At 31.9% G+C, this 18,567-nt stretch overlaps 2 protein-coding genes, 1 long non-coding RNA gene and 1 pseudogene across 4 annotated transcripts; all 4 read right to left on the reverse strand.

The window, feature by feature from the left end:
- Positions 1–29: 29 nt before the first annotated feature.
- On the reverse strand, positions 30–5,368 carry LOC112797468 (signal peptide peptidase-like 4; annotated as a pseudogene).
- A 168-nt stretch (positions 5,369–5,536) lies between these two features.
- LOC114927636 (probable aspartic protease At2g35615) lies at positions 5,537–6,952 on the reverse strand. Its single transcript, XM_029297979.2, has 2 exons — positions 6,126–6,952; positions 5,537–6,037 (listed from the first exon to the last, which is right to left on the reverse strand). Exons 1-2 carry the CDS (start codon positions 6,153–6,155, stop codon positions 5,561–5,563), a joined length of 507 nt encoding a protein of 168 aa, XP_029153812.1. The 5' UTR covers positions 6,156–6,952; the 3' UTR covers positions 5,537–5,560.
- Positions 6,188–6,664, reverse strand: LOC140184236 (aspartyl protease AED1-like). Its single transcript, XM_072234546.1, has one exon. It carries the CDS (start codon positions 6,662–6,664, stop codon positions 6,188–6,190), a length of 477 nt encoding a protein of 158 aa, XP_072090647.1.
- A 2,470-nt stretch (positions 6,953–9,422) lies between the features above and the next one.
- LOC112797469 (uncharacterized) lies at positions 9,423–12,057 on the reverse strand. 2 transcript variants are annotated; one of them, XR_011881430.1, is made up of 3 exons: positions 11,373–12,057; positions 10,772–11,098; positions 9,423–9,903 (listed from the first exon to the last, which is right to left on the reverse strand). It is a non-coding gene; the product is annotated as an uncharacterized lncRNA (long non-coding RNA). The 2 variants fall into 2 exon arrangements; XR_003199792.3 differs by lacking the exon at positions 11,373–12,057 and having other exon boundaries at positions 10,772–11,362.
- Positions 12,058–18,567: the final 6,510 nt, after the last annotated feature.

The following is an 18,567-nucleotide window of genomic DNA, read 5'->3' on the forward strand; positions in this document are numbered from 1 at the left end:
GAAGAAATAGAGGAAGAAAATGACTTAAATGAGTAAAACAAGGGACAAGAGCCAAGCCTACATTAATGATATTCCATCACAGAATACACTTGGAAAATGAAATTTATCCAACTTCAATTTCAATTTTAGTTATAAATAACATAACCATGGTCTTTCATCTTCATACAACAGTTTTCATTTTTGTTTTCTTTTTCTTTTTCTTTTTCCCTTGTCACCATCCTCTGCCGGGCCCCTTCATTGAGAGTTGTCTGTGATGTCTCTTGCCTTATTGCCATTTGCTTGACAAAGACATCATTTTTGGCCACACCCTCATATAAGCAAACTTGCAGAAGATAATTACAAAAGAACACTGTGTTCCCTAAGGCAAAAAACAATTGCCAAAGAGGAAGCTCTTAAATCTTCTTACTTCTTATCTCATACCATCTTCTATCTAAGAAAAAAATAAAATAAAAAATCTAATCTAACAAAAGTAATAGTATCTTAAAGTCTTAGCTGTTGATATAACTATAAGTACATGCTAATAACATGATTTGGTTGAAATTTTTGTTATGACAGTTCCAAATGTTTACATAGTCTCCTAGAGTTTCTATCAGTCTCCTATTAAACTAACACCTATGGTACACTATACTACTATCCCTATTATCACTTCGTTCATTGTTGAGACTCTTGGTTATGAGGGCAAGGCATTTTTGGTTCCCCTCTTGTCCATAAAAGATTGAGTTCACCTCTCTTCTTTCCCAATGACAAAAATGTGCCTGCATTTGAAGAAAACCAAGGTTTTAAAAACAATACAAGTTTTTGTAAATCACGGAATAACCGATGACAACTCGTAGTAAGAAACATGCATAAAGTTTAGCATTAGTTCTGGAAGGTGCCTTCGGCAGCCACCCGAACATGTTGAAATAACAATTGTACTAACCAAGAGTAAACAGGACGATATAAAGCAATGCTGGTTGACCATGCCCATCCATCAAGTTCAAAGCAACATATGTAATAAGGAGACCTGCAGATCAAAGTTCAAGGGAATGATGTAAAGACACCAAGCAAACAGTGATCTCAATTCTCATCCACATCCTAATTCTGGTCCGAAAGTGAGCCGGCTCAATTTTGTAACAAAGTAAATAAAGTCCAAAAGTTTTTATGGAAAATTACCCTTTGACACATCCTACCAACTAAAGTCATACCAAGAATCAAACATAGAAATAGCATACCTAAACCGTAAGCACTCATTGCCCACACGAAGTATCCAGACCGAAGGTTCCTCTTTGCCAACCAATCATACCTGTAAATTTATCGGTACAATAATTAAGTCCAGGAACCATTAAAATGAGACAAGGGATTCTCTTCATTTATGTAGTGATTAAAGTGTTTAAACTAGGGAAGACGAATATATATGACTTTCATTTCAACCTTAGTGAAAATGCGACTAGAAGCCCTGGTAAGATTATGTCCCCAAAACCAATTATGCTGTAACCACCCCAAGGATCAAACAGACGCAGTATTTTAAGCAGCATCGGGATACCATCTTCTCCACTCCTATCGCCTCGAGCTACCTGTAAAGAAGTGAAAATGTTTCATTAAGTCAAGTGGAAGAAACGCATCATGTTTATGAGACCAAAATCGAGCATAGTAGAGAATGAAACAGAAGGGAACACTCACCACTATCATTACGCTCTCATGGAACCACCACTTAGAGACAAACACCCAGAAGATGTCATATAGGAAGGCGCAACTAAGAAGAACAGTTCCAACCTTATAGAGAAATAAGTATAGACGTCAGAGTCTTCATTCGTAATAAGAGTTCAGTACTGTACTTATGAAGATGCGGCATTAATGTTTCCTTCTTATGCTTAGAATAAAAGAATATCATCAAAAAGCAAAGTATAAGGGTTTGCAAAAGAAGCCTTTTAGAAATCAGAAATGGTGAAAAAAAAAACAAAGTATAAATTACCTTGAGATTTGGTATGCGGACAATCTGAAGAACCGTAATTATCAATGCAATTCCCTGAATGACATAAACAAAAAAGAAGAGAAAGGTAACTATGTTATGAATTTGTCTTGTAATGTTAAATTGAGAACAATGCAAACTTCAAAATTTTGTAAGGGCACTTGTTAGCAAAACCTATCAAACAAAAATGATATGCTGCAAGACTGGTGGTTAGTGTTCTCAATTCCATACCAGGAAGAGGATTCTCATTAATTTTTTATATTTTAATCAGAAATAGTACGATAACTAATATATATTGAAAGCAAAAAGAACACGACTATGCTTACGAGAATATCTTGTCCAATCCATGCAAAAGATACATGTCAAAAAACTCCCCAAAGCACGGCAAATACTATGCAGAAGGGAGTCATAGCAAGCGTCAAATATGAGACAGCTCCAAAGAAGGGTATTTTTACAAATGTTTGCCCAGCATGTTGAAACCATCTGAAACTATAAACTTTGGTTGTCAATTCCATATCAATAAACCATGGCACTAAGCAGCAACAAACTTAACATGACAGTGCCTCATTATCACATAACCCCACAAATCAATTGCCAAATTGACCTACAAAAGTAGAAGACTTACCATGATAACAGAGCCACCAAGCAAGTTTGCAGTCCCTGAAATCACATGAAAAAATATAATGACTTCTCTGCTAAATCAACAAGAGTTTTGTCAAAAGAAGGACAGACTACATGCTTCTTAGATTTATAAGATAAAAAATGCTTGTGTTTTGATTCCTTAACTAGTTACTTAATGCTTGCGCTAACAAACCCAATCTACGACATTTACTAATGAAAAAAGAAGATAGCAATCAACATAATCATCAGCCACATATGTGAACTGTGAAGAGTTGGGCAGTTAGAAAAATGTTTGTACCTAAAAGTTTAAAGGAAACTCGTTACTATGAAATAATGAATAATGGATTATTAATACTAATCTACACGAAAAGGAGGCGTGAGGGAGTGATCATAATAAACTGGAACAAAGTCTGGAAAAGAATAACGCACCTCAACACCACCAATGCAAAATAGAACCACCAGAACTTCAATAAACCAGGATGCCATTAATTTGTAAAGCATAAGCAAGAAACAAGAAGCGATCACAACAAAAGAAATTGCTGCCATGGTACTGATTTCTACATAACCAGTAGAACCAGCATTCTCAGTATTCAAATATTCATCCGAAGCATCCTGCAAGTTAAACATGACTAGTATCAACAGCTGGATTGATGCCTTTTTAAGTATGAGAAGAAAGCTTTCTTCCAAAGGAGCAAAATTAGAACAAAAAATAATAGCAATATATATATATATATATATATATATATATATATATATATATATATATATATATATATATATATAAAATTGGCATGAAAAGGAACCAAGTAACCTTTAATAGCTTCTCCCGCTCAACGGCAGCCTCTCTGGTTGTCCAGGCAGACCAATAAGAAGCACAGAGAATGGTACCAACAGCCATAAGCCATAAAAACACTTCCGCTACATCAACTAATGGGCGCAGCGGAGAGTATAACTGCACAGACACTTAAGAGTGCAATGTATATCATGTAAGACACAAAACCAGATAGGTACCAAAATAGCCATTTTAACTTTACCTATGTGAAACATACCTATCGATTTGTTTTGTATATGACTTTTAATGTTTTCACCAGCATCTTGTGGAAGCATCACAGCAGGAATTCCAATATCAATATCAGTTTCATTCTCTTCACAAACCATCTTGAAAAGTTCTGCACAGTAGAGACATAGAACAGTTGCTTAAAACGAAATATAGTATAACCCTTTATTGCGACATCTGTGTTTACTCAAGCAAACAAATAATGAACAAAAATTGTTTATTTAACATTTCCAAATGCTAGAATCCACAGGATCTCCTCTAATTTTGAAACCATAATGAAGAAACAAAATAAAGGAAACCGAGATCCAAAGAGAATTTTTAGCAAGTTACATGCAAACACCTGTCCGATTATTTATAATGAGGATCGCTGAAGCACCAGCTTCTTCAGCTATATTTGCCTTGGTTGTGAAACTACATTGTCCTCGGTGCACCAAAATGATCTCGCCAGTGAGCTAACAAAATCGCAAGGCACTCCAGATTACAAATTCATATTCTAAAATAGTTTTGGAGCTTTAAATGTATACCGGATATATATGCTTCAAAATGCAGAGAAAAGTTGCCTTCAGAAAATTCTATGGCATAAATTAGGATACCTTATTCTTCGGCTTGCTACAACAATCAGGAGGGTCCGCAATGGCGACTCTAGTATGGGTGGCATGTTTTTCTTTAGATTCCAATGTAGGGCCAAATCTTGCACCAACACCAACATACTCACAGTTCTCCACACCATTAATCCAAGTTGGGACTTTAACCTAAGAGAAATTAGTCAAAATTGTTAAAGAAAATACTCATTTACACTTATACCTATCAATACTCTCAAAGAAAATAGCACTAAAAACCAAAACAATTGCACATTGATTTTTAAAATTTTATTATTTTATCACTCAGCTTCTTAAAATCATCCTGTTCTGAGCTAAAATTTCAACTAAAAATCAACCCGAATCGAATCACTCCAGTCTTAGTGTGTGTTTGAATTAGCTTATGTTGTCTTATTTAAATTAAAAAGATTAAGAAAGGTCTAATTAAGATATTTTTTTCAAAAAATAAGAATAATTCCAAAAGATATAATTTAATACAAACAAGTTTTTGATCTTTTTCCCCAATTGAAAAAAATTTGATAAACACAATGAGTCATTGACAGAAAGAAGCATCTATCACAGAACAAGAGCCTGATACGACAAGTAATCTAAAAACATGATTGAGCATCTCAGTGTCCAACAACTCCGAAAAAGGAGCAATTCCATTGAGCAAAGGCCACACCACCATTCATGTCTGGCACCACAAACACAAACAGTGACCTCCAATAATATCTTATATTAAAAAAAATAATCTTTTGAAAAAAAGGAAGAACAGAGAAACTCAGTTTTTCCCATAACACAATTCTGAAATGAAATGCCAAAACAGCATTTGTTTAAGAGGAAGAAAAACAAAAATCAGTCTAATCCAACTCCTCATCTTTCATAAATAAAAAGCTAATTTTCTTATTTAAAGAAAAGGGGAAAAAAGGATTTTCCATCAGTTCTACAAATTCTTCCATGTTCCTCCATTTCCAAACCATTCAACCGAAGACAGAAAATTCAAAAATTAAAAAACCAGAAAAATGGCATTAGTAAACCAGCTCACCAAGCAATTCAAAGCAACTAAATATCAAAAAATAAATTGAAAACTAATTATAAATAGGGGCATTGAAAACTAAGTATCACAAACGGAGGATGTATAGTCGTCAATATAAGTTGAGACATGAGTGAGCGATTGAAGAGGGATGATGATATATCAAGTAACATTTAAGTTGCTAGCTAGAAATAATGCAATGCAATAATGCTGTCACATATATATATATATATATATATATATATATATATATAAGATTGGATTTATTTATTAATTAGTGGTAAAGCTGGAGCATATACATAAAGTCAGCTTATTTGATTTAATTAACTGTTTTGAGCACAATTCTCTGGACCAAACTGCAGCTTATTTTTCTTGATATCAAAAATGAACTTAAAGTCAGCTTGTTGGTAGGCACCCAAGAGATTCACTTGCTGGTCTGGGGCAATGTTGAAACAGAACCATTCTGTGTCCCGTTTTAGTTTCTGTTCAAAAACATTTTGAGGAGGTAAATCGAGATGAGCACCTCCTTTGAAGTAGTAATTGACACTTGGTATGTTGGCAGTAAATCCTTGTGGCTTCCTCATCCTCTTATAACAAATTTGGTCTTCAAAGGTTACGACATCCTTTTTAAAGTCCCCAGTTGCGGTAATTAGAATGCTATCTAATTTACTCACAAGTTTTTCATGGGCACCGTTCAGCATAAGTGAATCAGTAGAGCCAGAGTCAACAAGTAACTGCTGATTTCCAAGCCTCCTCCGATCAATCCGAAGCTTCTTGCCGTTTACTCCAAGGTCTTCCAGCTGCAGAACAAAGTAATTTTTAGTTGCCTTAGTCATAAGAAGATCCACCGTCTGGAACCTTGTTAACGGCTTCACTTTTGAGGCAAACCTGAGGGTTTTTCACATGGCGCGGAACCATACAGTATGAAAATTTCTTTCCTTTATATTGGCTTAGAAAAGAACGGGACCAGGGCTCATGCCAAAAACCCCTGCTATCTGATAAGCATCACCAGCATTACCGTCATCGTCATAGTTCTTATAACCGCACCCGAAGACAATCTCTTTCACCTTCTCCGTATCACTTGGTGACGAAGTAGAGAGGAATCTGAAGGTCTCACTGGAAAGCACGCCTGTGCTGTTGATGGATCCAGTTTTGTACTTCACCGTGTATATGCTGTGGCCTTTTTCGTCGGAGAGACCGTTTTTGCAGAGGGGGTAACTTGAAGGCAGAGGTTGGTAGGTTCTTGACTTGCTATCCGGAAACGGTTCTTCTTCCTGAGGATAGCACCTATGGTTTTCATCTTGAATCTTGCATTCCTCACACTGAATCCATATTAAGTCGGATACAGTGTCGAATACTAACAGATAAAATTTGTAAGCGACATCACCCTCGATGTCGATGGTACCAATACCAATCTTTACTACCATGTCTTGTTTATATGGGGAAACCAAGGGATTTACAAGGTTAGAATGATAAAATGGAAATTTTGGAGAATGGGGTGGGATGAGCTCGAGGGACAAGCCATCACTTAGTGACAGTGGTGGTGGAGGAAGGGATGATGACATTGATGATAAAACCATGAGGAAGAGGAAGAAAGTTAAAATCATCATTTTCATTAACAATGGTAGAAGGTGAGTTAGTGTGTTGGAAAGCAAGCATGAATTTTATGAAATGTGAACGCACACACAAAGCTCGTGGCCGACCCACCAATGACCAAACCCAAAAGCGTGAATTAGGGAAATTTCTAGTTCAACGGTTACCACGGGCACGCGGTGTTTTCTTCAAATTAAAAATAAAAAATTTATTTTCATAAAATTATGAGTAATTATCTTGATTAATTACTAAAACTTTTAAAATTGGATACTAATTTTTTAAAAATTTAAATATAATGTATTTTTAATGTAAAAATTGTTTTACATATATATTTAATTATATAATTTATTATTAAAAATAATTATAATTGTAATTATATAAAATATTTTATATTATATAAAATATTTTATATTATCAATATATTAAAGTTAAATTTATTTTTTAAATATCAAAATATATAAAAAAATTTTAACAGTTATTTTTATTAGATAATATTATAATTTTTTTCAATTTGATTAAAAATAAAATATAAAAAATTTATAAAATTATAAAATAATTATTTTAATTAAACAAATTAAATTAAAAAAATTATATTATTTAATAAAAATGAAATTAAAAAAATTATTTTTAAAAGATTAAAATATTTAATATTAAAAATTTGGGAGTCTGATGTAAATTACTCTCAAATTATGATTAAAAAACTTCGCATTTTGCAACAAGAACTGTTACTATTCTCTCTCTTTCCACCACCCCAACCCCAATTCTTCAACTTTTATATGCTGTACCTTCTCTTCCTCCATTTTCTCTCCAAAAGATGTCAATTTATTTCCTCTAATTGAAAATGCAAAAGTACAGCATGAGGGAGCAAGAAATGTAAAGAAAACACATTAAGAAAACGCCAGAGTTTAAGGGCTCCAACACAAGACAAATTACATAAAGCGCTAAGCAACTAGTAAAATTATGTATCACAAATGCAGTTGAATGGAAATCACATGATGGACAACCAAAAGCTTAACCTTTCTTAGGTGAAACATCACTTTTTCTTTGATGGATGCCATTCGATCAATAGAGTAAACTAAAGTACCAATGTTTGATCTGATTTAGCTAAGCACAAGTTTAATGTTTTATCTAGGTCTCATAAAGATGAGGAATAAAGATAGATTCATGATGGTAAAACATAACGATTAGGTGGGAAATTGAGATTATTGGTTAGTCCAAGATATTGTTCTGTAACCATAACGATTCCAAGTAAAACCCTTCAATAGAAAGCATAACCACATCTTAAAGAGATCAAATAATAGATATGCATGCAAAATCAAATCATGAGTCCTTCTCCGCAAGTGTTAAAGTAATTAATTACATATGGCTTTGAGAGTTGGTAAAAATTAAAGCTGCTGTTATATTGTTATGTGAGAAGTAAAGAAAATCAGACTAGCTATGTATGTATATATATGTACAACAACTTAGACTACCTGATCATCATGTTCTTCATGCATATATATATATATATATATATATATATATATATATACTTAACCAAATTATTTAATTCATGCAGTAATTCATAGACATAAATTAGTATACCGTATATGCATTACGTACAGTACCTAGCAGTAGCACTACTTGAGTGAAATTATGCATACACGATGCATGTGTATTAGGTGCAGCCACAAAATATAAATAAATTAAAAGTATTAAGAAGGCTCAAATTAAAGTGTTTTATAGAGATAGATGGAGGTGGCATACATAGTAGTAGTAGTATTTGTTTTAATTTGGGGATGGGGATTAGGAAGAGTTATGGAATCAGAAATAGAAATGGAAGTTAAGAACATAATTAAGCTTATTAGGTAGCCACTACACAATTAATTCGGGGACCATTCCTTCCAAAAATAGCCTAACATGAGAAACCATGGGAAAATGAACTTTGCATGAAAATAGAAGGGTTGAAAATTATTCAAAAGGATATATATATATATATATATATTCCATTGTTGGCATTCCATTGCCACTGTTTCATTGGTTATGTTTTCTTAAATTTTCAGATATCAAAAAGTTGGATCTATCCGGCCTTAAATGACACTGCGATGTGATGGCTGAAATTTGAATGTTTCAGATAATTTATTCATTAATTTGATTTGATCTTGATGTTAGTTTTTTACTTTATATTCCTGCAAATTACTGTTCTAATTATTTAGTGTCAAATTATTTTTGTTCCATTAACTGGTTTAAAGTGACAGCAATGCTTTATTATGTTCTGAAGTGTTTACTCTTGCAAGTGTTCTGTCATATAAAAAGTGAAACACGATTTGGAAGATACTATGTACATATCAAAATTAGACTATACTTTTTTTTTTAATTAATGAGGAAAAAAAACATAATAAATAATAAGGCTTTCCTTAGCATATGATTATAAAATGTAACTCGAAAACCTTGTTTGTCAGCATGAAATTTTAAGCTTTCATTTTTCTAAACGCTAACAAATCATTAAAAGGAAATAACAAAATATAGACGCTTGACAAATTTATATTGAAACTATTTTATAAGTGTAGCTTGAGAAATTAATTTCAAAAGTGAAGAACATTCAGGACTATGTTATTTTAAGACTATTGTATAACTATCTGCGATTGAATAAGTAATTCTGTCAATGAATTTACAATACTGCAAAAAATTAATAAAAATTAATGAACTGATTCTACATGTCTGATATTATTCAACAGAATCAGCTATAGCTAATTTGGACAAACCAACCAATAACACTGCGTAAATGAAGCACAAGAAGCAACATTCAAAATACTAAATGTGGGTTTGGTTTTGGCCGATTGCGACAAATAAATATGTACCGGCAAGAAAATTTACATAGGAAAAAATACATCTTAATTAGTTCTATGCTCCCACAATGTTTATATACGCTATAAGATCACTATGTATCAAATCAGTGTTAAAGCTAACACCCCTATGTTTATCAGCTTGTTAAGTCCTTCATGTGAAGAAGTGCTGCCACTTAGTTCTCCAGCATTCACATATTGACTTCTTCCCGTGCCAGTATTTGCAGACACATTAACTGACCAACCATCTATGTAAAACAAATTTTAAGGCTGAATAAGCATTACAATAATAAATAACATAGCCCCAAGCAACGAAAAATACAGCTAACTTTATCATGGCATCCTATAATTCTCATTCTTTCCGCCAGAAATTAATTAAAAGAAAAGTTTCAATTAGTTAGCAATAAAGGTTTCATTTGAACTACAACCGCTAACAGATACATTATGCTTAGGCCTTAAGCTATGGCTACAAGACATTGTGGGCTTTAAGAACAAGAAAATTTCTTGGTTGGAATGGAAAACGAACAACTTAGGAGCTTCACGGAAAAATACTGAAAATAAGGGAATACAACTAAATGCCAGCGAAAAAAACATAACAAAAGGCAATAAACTCCGGAATTTAGTTTCTATATAAAGAAAAATAAGGTTCAAGTTCACATAACATCAGCTATCAAGCAAGTATTATTGGATCTGAATGAAACAGATCACTGAAGACAGCAAAAAAAAAGGGCACAAATGTCACTTTAAGCTTCTGTGATTTCAGAATTGACATTAAGGATATGAATAAAAACACATCGGACCCAAACACAAATCATAAAGAAACAAATATGAAAACTCACGAATACACACAAGCAAACGTAACTTGAAAAGGAGGAGGAGGAGGATTTTGTTGATGGGGGCACACGTACACACAACATTCACATACAAAGGAACTGGATTTCCTTATATGATACTTCACTATCACATCTAATTAGATTATAGGGGAAAGCCATCAAAGCATCATTGAGTTCTGTTCACCATTTTCATCGACGTTCCATAAGTGAGATTTCAAGATATAGATTTAACATATGCAAATTATGGTCTAACAGAGATAAATAGTTTGGAGCAAAAGGCTACCTTTGTAACCCAGAACAGTTGCACACCTACAGCACCATTGACAAGATCCCTCTTCATCCTAGCGTTCTGCGCCAACTGCTTAACACCAATGTAGACTCCTCCTATGGCAACAAAGGTCAATGCATAGTTGCCCATCATCTTGAAAGTTCTTATGAGGCCTGGAAGAGCAACGTTTCTCTCAACACGAGGAACATGATTCCAGGTGGCAACAACAGTACCCAGATGGTGCCAGAAATTAAACCAGTTGTTGCACCCTTAATAGTTTTCATCAATGCAGAGTTGTAGGCAGCATACTCCTTATGAGAATCATGTTTTATTCGCTGACCTCTGAAATCAATAAATGCAGAGGTGAATGCCAATGCTGACCCAGCCTGAATTGCGGTTTGATGCTCCGTTACGGGACGAAGTGTTCAAATGAGTGAAATCAATTCAGTATTCGTGAAAAAAATTCATTGCTCAATTACCTCATCCAACATCACAATTCACAAGCAGCAAATACATTTCACAACTAGAGCAAAATCAAATTACCAGAAATGAAAATCCAGACAGCTACGCACAACAAAATCTAGGGTAAGGGCTTAAGAAGAGAACGAAACCGAACCTCCTTGAACGTGTGAAACTGGGCATCTTGCCGGCAAAGAAATGCAAGTAAACGACGAGAGCGGTGCCGTGAGCTGCAGCAGATCATAAGGAAGTAAGGAACCAGTCAAAACGATCGGCGCAAGCGAAGAGGCGGGAGAAAGGAACAGCGGCTGGCGACGGCTCAACCTCCTCTGGCTCCTCGATCTCCTCCTCCACCTCAACCTGTTGCGACGCCGAAGTCTCGGCACCGGGAGCAATATACAGAGACGGGGACTCCGGCGGCTCCCAAACCTCAGACACCGGAGTGAGAGGCTGTATGTGCGGCGGGGACCAACCGAACAGCTCTCTCGACACCATCACGCCCTCCGATCCCTACTAGAATTGAAACCAGTGACAGATCCACCGTTATTCACAAGGCAAAATTCGACAACACTTGAGCTATTCGAGAAAACGACGATACAAATAGGCGCAGAGGGGGGACGATTCGAACAGAGCTTCGTCTTCTTCTTGGCCAGAGACTACACGAACAGAGCTTGAGAGAAAGAAGAGCAGAGTGGAGACGACACGAAGAGAGCTTCGGACATAGAAGAGCAGAGAGGAGACCGAGTGACCGACTGACGGAGACACTTCTTCTTCTTCTTCTTTGCCCAGACAGGAAGAACACTTTAGATCAAACACTTTTTTTATTTTTTTATTTTTTATATATGTTTTTATTTTAAATTTTGAATTTTTAAATTGTTTCAGATTTAAAATTACAAAAATTAAGATAGTTTTTTGTTCAATATAAAATAAAATATTTAAGTTTTTTTCATAAAATTAAATAAAACAATCATTTTTGTTAAAATATAAAAAAATTAATAAAAATATTAATATAATATATATTTAAAAATTAATTAGTGACGCAAAAAAATATAATTCACATGTTATATTTTAAGTTGTCGATATTTTTACTGTATCGATATGAATGAATTTAACATCCTATCAAAATATTCAGCTCCAGAGATAGGGAATCTATCTCGCAAATAGGGGTATTTATAGATCAGATTAATCCGCATATCTGCGATATTTATCTAATAAAAAAATTACAGATATGGATCTGATCGGATCAGATCTAATCTGCCCATTTATAGAATCGGATTGTAGATTTTATGTAGGTATCTACATATCTGCAGATCCGCAAAATAAATAAATAAATAAGTAAATATTTTTTTATGTTTTATTTTAACTAATAATTATCATATATGTTGTATTATTTTAATTTTATTATTTAAAAAAATATGTTTAATATTATTTTAAGAGTAAATATATTTAAAAGAGTAGAAAATTTTTTTTTATTAATATTCTTTTAATAAAAATAAGTTTTAAAAAATATTTTTGTATTTTGTGGATATATCCAACATCCGAATCCGATTCGCAAATGTGCATATCGCATCGAATCCAGACTTAAAAATCATGAATATTGGATCCGATCTAATAATTTTAATGCAGATCGAATCGATATTTTAACCATATCCGATCTGATCCTATCCACGTTCACCCCTACTGGCAGATTACCGACCCAACGAATCCTTAACTCGTACACGTAAAGTGATCCGAGTGGCATCCTCTTTTTTAATGAAAATCTGGATAATTTACAAAAATTTTTAGGTAACCAAATCTAAATTAAGGCTAATTTTTTTATATTGATTAAATATACGTGTAATATATTGTTATTAGAAGATTAGATATTTTTTATATGGTGTTTTATTTAAATCGAACAGTCTGATTTGTTTGATGAAAAAAATAAACTACAAATCGGATGGTTCGATTTGCTTGAAAAAAAAAATTCCAAATCAGAGGGTCCGATTTGTATTTTTTAATTTTTTATTTGTTAAAATGAAAATCGGACGGTCTGATTTTAACATTAATTTTTTTTTATTTTCGAAATTACAAATTGGACCGTCCGATTAGTTTTGTTTTGTTTTTTTTTTCTTTTTTAAATCAAAACGGACCTCCGATTAGGATTTTTTTTTTCAAACTCAAAACAGACCCTCCGATTTCTACTAAAACACTACTGACACTACATGTATAGAAAGCATCCCTCTTCTTCACACTGTTGTATCACTCAATCCTCTTCTCTATATCAAAAATAAAAAACGCCAAATTAAAAGACTCACCCAAATATAAAATATAAATGAAAAAGACCTTATTTCTCTCCAAAAATATATCATCTTTATCTTAATTAATTGTTTTATTGTACGAAATTCTTATAAGTGACTTCATCTGTCAACCTAGTGACGATCAAAACAACACTTTTTTAGAAAAGCATAGGAAGTCAATGGCTTAAGCATACAATGCGTACAATGGAAGTTTAGGAAGTATTAGAGATATAATCATTAGTGTTATATTGTCCTATCAGGTTACGCTTTTGGAATGAGTGGTTTCATGATATGATATTAGAGTTCTAAATCCGGAAGGTCAAGCCTTGGTGAACTTCAAAATTAGTTTAAGTTTTTGGGATGAGTGATTTTATGACATGAAATGTTTATTTATCTTGATATCTGGATAGTTATTCTAGATAGTATGAGTGATGTTCATTTTATTTATTGACCAAAAATTTAACTCATTGTACATATTATATACTTAAATCATTGACTCTCTAGTACTACCTTATTTTTTTTTTTATAGAACTCGCATTCAGATCTAGATATCCTCTTTATTCAACCGTTATTTATGATCCGATAAATCTATCATTCTAACGAAACACCTATTTAAATTATTAAACATAGCTAACAATAAATGAGGCATGAATTATTAACACATGAATTATCACACAACAATACGTACAAAGATCATAAAAATTAAGATATATTATTTGGTAATATGATACAGTGTACGTGTAGAAAAGAGAGATGTGAGAGTAGTGTGAAGTTTTCTTGGCTCCCCTAAAAACAAGACACAAAGGCTACACAGTTGGGCCCTCACATGGTACAGCTTATGATAATGCATATCGACACATGACACTCCCACCACCCTTCATTCATTCATGCTTATTGCTTTGGATCACACGTGTACATTTTTTGTCTAAAAAAAAATTATATATTCTTTGCTTCATAGATATTTTATTTTAATGTTGTTATGTAAATAGATTTTTAAATAGTTTGATTTTTGAATTATTGTCTAGTCATAAATATTCTCTTATTACATCGTATCAATCAACATCTTGAATTTTCATACCCTATTACTTAAAGAAAATTATATGGTACAGATTTAAAAATTTACTTACACTACATTTTCTAAAGTTACATTTTAAACCGTAACTCTTCATAAAAAAAAGCGTCACCTAATAGAAAAAAGTAAATTAAAAAATTTAAGAGAAGAAATAATTAAGTTATCAAAATTAATAGATCAAAAATTAATGATTTTAACTAATGTTAACTGTAATGACACCGAATTCTTAAAATCAATACAAAATAATTTTTCTCAAAATCTTTATTTTACTATAAGTTTTATTGAAGGACTTCAAAAACCTGAAAAAACTTATTTTTCACACGGAATTTCTAAGAAATGTTACCATAGAAATGATTCCCCACATCTTTATCATACTTTTAACCCACAATTAAATTCTATAGTAGATATGCTTGAAGAAATATTAGTATCCATAAAATTTCAAAGAAATAAGGAAAAAGAGAATCCCAAAGAAGAAAATTTTCAAAATATAATCAACATAACAGATTTAAAAGTAAAACCACCACTAAAATTATGAATATTGAGGAAAAATTAGAAGAAGTTACAATGCTTTTTAAACAATTAAAAATGGCTCAAGAAAATAATATTATGGAACAAGGATTTCAAATAGAAGAAGAATTAGTAAATTCTGAAAATATAGAAAATGAAGAATACATCCTAGATTATTCAAGTGACGAAGAACCAGCAATTCCAATACAAGTAAAAAATGAAGCTGGAACATCTAAAGATAATCAATCTCAATTTAAATGGGAAATAGGTTTTGATAATTATGCTTTCAAAAAAGGGTTTATAAATAAAGATTCAAAATATACAAAAATACCATCAAAATACGTTCCTAAAATCCAGGAAATGGAAGGAGAAAGAATGCTTGACTTAGACTGTAAAAAAAATGAAAAGGAAATTTTCGAAAATTGGTTGAATTCCTTTTTATTAGAAGCCTTTACTAATCCAAAACTTAGTGAATTGTCTGGAAGAGATATTTGGAATTACATAGGGTTTCATACTAAAGGAACTATAAGAGATTATATGACATCAATAGAGAACCAAATAATAGAAGAATTAACAACAAAAATAACAGCTTATGATAAAATATTATATATAATGATGATTCTATATAAAGAATTTTTTGGAAAAAATATTATAGATCATAGACAAGAAGTTTATAATAAAGAATATTAAGAAGCAAAAAACCATCTAGCTAATATTCAGATATATGATCTATGTAATGTAGAATCTTATATATGTGAATATAGAATACATTATTACAAATTAAAAGAAAAAGATAAAAATCATTATCTTAGTATGTATATAACAAAACTTCCATATCCTGCTAATGAATTTATAATGGGAAGATTTATAAGAGAGATAAATAGAGGGACAATTGAAAATAATTTTGGTGGAGCAACCTCTGCAATAAGAGAGGAAATAAAAGAACGTTGTATGCAAGAAGCGACTCAAAAAAGATTTGGAAATATAATTAGAATTTGCTGTCAGGATAATGAAGAGATACCTCAAAAATATGGTCTTAATAAAAACCTTCAAAGAAAAAGAAAATATCAATTTAGAAAAAGAAAATATTATCCAAACTAGAGAAAAAAGAGGTATTTTAGGAAGGAAAATAACAATAAAAATAAAAGACAAAAAAATAATTATTGCCCAAATAAAAAAGAAAATTGTAAGTGTTGGTATTGCCAAGAAGAAGGACACTATGCAAATGAATATCCAAAAAGAAGGATAAAAAGAATCTTACTAAACAAATAGAAATTGCTAAGTCTTGTTTCATGGAACCATTAGAGGAATCCGATGATAACTTAGACTATATTTTTGAATATGTCTCAGAAACAGACTCAGAGATTGAGTAATAATGCCACATTTATTACTATAAAAATAACAGAAAAGTTTATAAATGCTTTCATAGATTCTGGAGCAACACAATGCTTTGCTAGTTCAAATATAAAACTTGATTGGAAAAAATTAAAGAAACCATTATGAGTTAGAATAGCTGACAAATCAATACATAAAATTGACCAAAAAGTAGAAATGGCTGAAATTTTTATTCAAAATTATAGGTTCATTGTTCCATCTATATATATATATATGTTAGATTCTGGAATGGATTTTAACATAGAAAATAACTTTTTAAAGCTATATCATCCATTTATTCAAGAATTAACATATATAGTTTTAAAAGCTCCACACGATTCTTCAATAAATCAAAAATCGAAACGTATAAAAATACCAACCACTATTATAGATAAGATTCTAAAATTTAAAATATTTTCTATATTAGAGACATGTTATTTAAATTTATACTTTCAGATAAAAATTTCAAAAAATAATCTTGAAACAAAGATAGAAGAAATTCTTGATGAAATTTGTGCTGAAAATCCTTTAGATATTAAAAATACAAATAACAAATTAGTAAGCATTAAATTAAAAGACCCTACAAAAGAGATAAATGTTCCAAATAAAATTCCCTATTCCGTAAGAGATAGAGAAGAGTTCTCATTGGAATATAGAGATCTTTTGGAAAAAGGAATTATAAGATTAAGTAAAAGTCCTCATGCGGCTCCAGCCTTTTATGTCGAAAACAATAATGAAATTAAAAGGGGAAAACGAAGAATGGTTATTAACCATAAGAAGATGAATGAAGCAACTATTGGTGATGCTCATAAACTTCCAAGAAAAGATTCTATTTTAGAAAAAATCAAAGGAGCAACTTGGTTTTCATCTCTTGATGCAAAATCAGGATATTGGCAACTTCGTTTAGACGAAGAAACAAAGAAATTAACTGCTTTTACTTGCCCAACAAAAGAATCAACAAGTGTGTTGCTCTATGAATGGAATGTATTACCATTCGGATTAAAACAAGCCCCAGGTATTTATCAAAGATTTATGGAAGAAAATCTAAAAGAGTTAAATGAATTTGTTTTAGTGTACATTGATGATATACTAGTTTTTACAAAATAAGATAAGGAAGATCATCTTCAAAAATTATTAATAGTTTTAGAAAGATGTAAAGAAAAAGGATTAGTTCTTAGCAAAAAGAAAGCAAGAATAGCAAGACAAGAAATAGAGTTTCTTGGATTAATTCTATCCACCCAAGGAAAGCTAAAACTTCAACCAAATGTTCTAGAAAAGGTAAATTTATTTCCTAATAAAATAGAAGATAGAAAATAATTACAAAGATTTTTGGGGTGTATAAATTATATTTCTGATCAAGGATTTTTAAAGAATATAACAGAATACACTAAAAGCTTATTTCCAAAAATAAGTACTAAAAAAGAATGGAAATGGGATGAAAAAGATAGTATGCAAATTCAAAGAATTAAAGAATTATGTGAAAAACTTCCAGAACTTTATATTCCAGAAGAAAATGACTACTTAATAGTAGAAACAAATGCCTCAGACATAACCTGGTCAGGATGTCTAAAAGCTAAGAAAGCTATAAAAAGCTTGGAACAAGAAAAAGAATCATTAGATTCTAAATATTCCCCAAGGGAATTACTTTGCAGGTATATTTCAGGGACTTTTACTCCAACAGAACAGAGATATACCACTCATGAAAAGAAAACTCTAGCAGCAATTAAATCTCTTAAGAAATGGAAAATTGATTTACTACCCAGAGAATTTACATTAAGGACAGATTCAAGTTACCTAACAGGTTTTATATGATATAATTTAAAAGTTGATTATAATCATGGACGATTGGTAAGATAGCAATTATTTTTGTTACAATATCCAATAAAAATTGAATATATTAAGGGTGACAAAAATGTTATTGCAGATACATTAACAAGAGAATGGAATTCGTCTACAACGCATTAGATCAAGAAATTCAGAAATACGAACAAGAACTCGAAAAGTGCAAGCATTGTCAGCAAATAAGGACACAGATCCAATCCCTCAAAAAGGCCATCGAAGCAATGAAATCAACACAACAACCAAAACCATCAGAGTTCAGCCAGCTAAGCGTGGTGGACAAA

Source organism: Arachis hypogaea, chromosome 4 (genome assembly GCF_003086295.3).
Source record: "Arachis hypogaea cultivar Tifrunner chromosome 4, arahy.Tifrunner.gnm2.J5K5, whole genome shotgun sequence".
NCBI classification, from domain to species: Eukaryota; Viridiplantae; Streptophyta; class Magnoliopsida; order Fabales; family Fabaceae; genus Arachis; species Arachis hypogaea.

Bases quoted from the DNA above. Each gene is read 5' to 3' on its own strand.
- LOC140184236 (XM_072234546.1), bottom strand. From the start codon at position 6,664: ATGGTAGTAAAGATTGGTATTGGTACCATCGACATCGAGGGTGATGTC.
- LOC114927636 (XM_029297979.2), bottom strand. From the start codon at position 6,155: ATGGTTCCGCGCCATGTGAAAAACCCTCAG. The intron at 6,038-6,125 runs GTTTGCCTCAAA...TTTGTTCTGCAG, and splicing joins GCCATGTGAAAAACCCTCAG to CTGGAAGACCTTGGAGTAAA.